Here is a 3,439-nt window from a genome sequence, read left to right as displayed (position 1 = left end):
GTGGTTGACTTTGCAATATGATGTTTAAGTTGTGGCATTGTTAATGGTGTCACAAAGGTTCACATCTCTTTTAGAGTGACTGTGAACTGTCGCAACGTTAAGTGCCCTTGCTCGACAGATGAAATCTTAATAAAAAAACATTGACCAAGCAAAATAAAGAATATTACATTTACATATATAATTAAAAAACAAGTTACTAATAAAAAAAATCACTAAATATGTTAAGATGAATATATTAAAAACAATCATACAGATAATTAAAAATATAATATTTTAATTATGTTATTAATATTATATAAATTTAAAATAAGATTTTCATTAATTAATAGTTAAATATTAAAATAATAATAAAAGATACACTATTTATTTGCACAATCGTTTAAATTTTCTACAAATACATTCATCTCACCTCTTAAAAGTACATGTGCAAGTGCTAATTCTTATAGGCTAGTATTAGAGGAGTTTATTACTATAGCGCGAGGGTGCATTGATGATGAGCTTGCATTGATGATGAGCTTGATAATTGATAAAAGCATTTTTTAACAAAAATTGATACCTCAAACAGAGATATCATTCGTGTATGTGAATTTTATTCCTGGTGAGGCCACATCCCATGGCTGCATTGGGCAACCTTCCCACTTTCTCTATTCCCTCTGCAAACACCACTCCCATCCCCATGAAAAAGTGAGCCTCCACATGGCAGTGGAAAGCCCATACTCCTGGATTGTCTGCTTTAAATCGAATGGCCGTCCATCCATATGGAAACACTGCCACTGTGTTCCTCAATGGAGGATTTACCGTGTTGTACTTCGGAGGGTCCTTTGCTGGGTCGAAGACACCATCTCCATATCCAAGAATCCAGAAATCGTGGCCATGCAAATGCCATGGATGGATCTCTGAATTGTTGGCGGTAAGAGTATTTGCATTCTGAAGAATCACATCAACAACAGAATTCAATGTGAAGACGTACACGCTACTCCCTTCGACAGCGTTGGGATTTTGAGGAGGAATGGTGATGTTGTAATCACGGGGATTGTAGATGTCTGGAGGTCGATTAGCGTTAAAGGCGCCCTTGATTTTGTATTTCATGGCGACCAAGTAGGGAGTCGGAGGAGGCAGCAGCGAAATGTTGTTGATTGCCCACTTTATGTACCCGTTGATCTTGTTCTGCGTGTTGAGAAGAATTAACCGCCTGTTGGACTGAAGTGGGGGAAGCTCTTCTTGTCCCTTGAGTGCCACAAATTTCTTAGCCAGAGCTTTGCTGTAGGCGTAGTCGTTCCACAGCGGGCTTGTGGGAGAAGGCGCACTGGGGAATTTCGTTGAGGGATTGGGCAGATAATTCAGGATGGCCAGTCCAGTCGGCGTCTTGGGCTGCCTGCCTCTCACATTCACACCCGCCCAATAGTTTTGAGAAGGGTCCTGGTTTGCCGTTATCAGAACAGAATAGGATTCACCAGAGTAAACGTCCAGGTTGTCTACTTCGACCGGGTCTACATAATGCCCATCAGCCTCCACAACCGTCATCCTGTGTCCCTGTGCAAAACTAAATGTTAGAAATATTGTGAAGGTTTAGGTAAACAACCCCACTTACATGGAATTGCGTTCTAACTGTAGAAAACGGGTATATTGACTAAAATCTGTAGTTAATTGCTTGGTAAGAGAGTATTCTAGCGAGGAAGAGTTGGATTAAGTTGATTGACCTGAATTACAAAGTTGAGGGCCGAAAGTGACGTCACACTTGCAATATGGAGGCGGTACGTTCTCCCAGGTTGCACTTGCAAGACATGAGGGGAGCATTGCGTGTTTGTAGCATTACAGGAATTATTGGTGGCTGAGCAATCGTATCGTCCTCGTCCCTCTATTAGTAGTGACTGTTACAAAGCAACACAACACAAAAAAATAAAAATTGTCAGCTGTAAACCATTATGAATGATTAGCTTGAGTATTAGTACATGTAAACAATTAAAGCCCTCCTTAAGAGAACTATGCTGAATGGAATGCAGTTGATATACCTGAGGTTCCCCGACCCAGACAAAGGGATTGGAAGTGAGGCCCAGCGCCTGATCATAAGTGCTCTTGTGCCACCAGTCGTTTAAAACGATGCTCAGCTCGCCATCATAGGTGAAAGGTTCCTTGCGCGCTGCATCCACTATGAGCGACCCATAAAACCCCGCTGACCGCTGTAGGCCATAATGACCATGATAGAAATACGTCCCCGGCTGCATTTCACATATTCATGATCAAAATTAAAGTTAAGTGAAGCACGCATTCCATATTGAAAAACATTCCAACTTACCCTGTCCACGACGAATTTATATACGTAGGTTTCCCCTGAGTAGATTGCGCACTGCGATATGGAAGCCGTCCCGTCGTTCCAGGGAGTGCCAATCTGGTATTCAAAACGTCAAGTAAAATGATAATGACATTTAAACTAGGCGCAAAATGAAAAGAAAAAAGGGGTCATTTACCTGTCGAATACCATGCCAGTGAATAACAACGTTTTCGGTAGGGATTAAGTTTTCTAACTGGACAACAATGGTGTCCCCTTCTCTGGCTCTGATGTTGGGTCCCGGGTATTGTCCATTTATAGAGATGATATTCACCTGCACGCAATCAGGAGCCCATGTCTGGTAATTTACTTTCCATTTGTGAAAATGCACCTTCGCTTCAGCACCAAAAGAAATGAGTGCCAAAAATAACACTACCCACAAAACCCATGGCTCATAAACTCCAGAAGCTCTCCCAGACATTGCAAACAGTCTACATGAGTGGTGAGACCAAAATCTAAAAGCTGGTAGATTGAGCCGCACACCATCTCTCTGCATGTAGTCCCATTTTATAATGGCGTTTCAGCAGTAGGAATCTCAGATGTGAACCATCCATTGTCCAACTTGACTTGTTAATTTTTTTTTTGTTGTACCTTTAACTGTGGCCTTGCTATCTCCAAACAAAAATATACAACTGTAGTGATGTTTCGGTAATTTGGCAGAGATAACATAAATACTTCAAATCACTTACCTTCTTTCATTCCTGTCTCTGTCAAGCTTTTATTTTCTCCAGAAATGATATTGACATCTGTTTGGTGAGAAGTTGGTATTTGTTTAGACTGACATGTATATTCATGGCTTTTCTTTAAACACGTAATGCACTTTGTCAAGATGTTTCTGTGCAGTAGTTGGTGATGTTGGTTCTATTTGATTTTAATTTTCTAAAATAATTATTTTATCTGATATAATTTAAAAATAATTCATTGTTCTCAAAATAGATATATAATTTGATAACCTTAAGATGTAAAATATTTCATTTTTTTATAATATTAGTTTGAAAAAATATATTTTTATTCTTCATTTGAAGAATATAGATATTATTTAATTTTAAAAATATTTTTTAATTTATTTTTATTATAATTTAAAAGAGAAAATGATTGAAATATACGATT

The 3,439-nt window shown here is 38.7% G+C and overlaps 1 protein-coding gene across 1 annotated transcript; it reads right to left on the bottom strand.

The window, feature by feature from the left end:
* Window positions 1–375: 375 nt before the first annotated feature.
* LOC131026970 (L-ascorbate oxidase) lies at window positions 376–2,949 on the bottom strand. Its single transcript, XM_057956963.2, has 5 exons — window positions 2,469–2,949; window positions 2,297–2,389; window positions 2,013–2,219; window positions 1,701–1,871; window positions 376–1,533 (listed from the first exon to the last, which is right to left on the bottom strand). The coding sequence occupies exons 1-5, from the start codon at window positions 2,823–2,825 to the stop codon at window positions 571–573; spliced, it is 1,791 nt and encodes a 596-aa protein (XP_057812946.2). The 5' UTR covers window positions 2,826–2,949; the 3' UTR covers window positions 376–570.
* Between the last annotated feature and the right edge of the window lie 490 nt (window positions 2,950–3,439).

Source organism: Cryptomeria japonica, chromosome 10 (assembly GCF_030272615.1).
Source record: "Cryptomeria japonica chromosome 10, Sugi_1.0, whole genome shotgun sequence".
Taxonomy (NCBI): Eukaryota; Viridiplantae; Streptophyta; class Pinopsida; order Cupressales; family Cupressaceae; genus Cryptomeria; species Cryptomeria japonica.
Note: the sequence above shows the minus strand (reverse complement) of the source record. Positions and strands in the feature narration are given on the sequence as shown.

Excerpts from the sequence above, each read along its gene's own strand:
- LOC131026970 (XM_057956963.2), bottom strand. The coding sequence starts at position 2,825 with ATGCAGAGAGATGGTGTGCGGCTCAATCTACCAGCTTTTAGATTTTGG. Across the intron at positions 1,872-2,012 it reads TCTGGGTCGGGGAACCTCAG|TCACTACTAATAGAGGGACG; the intron begins GTATATCAACTG and ends GCTTTGTAACAG. Across the intron at positions 1,534-1,700 it reads CCCTCAACTTTGTAATTCAG|GGACACAGGATGACGGTTGT; the intron begins GTCAATCAACTT and ends AGTTTTGCACAG.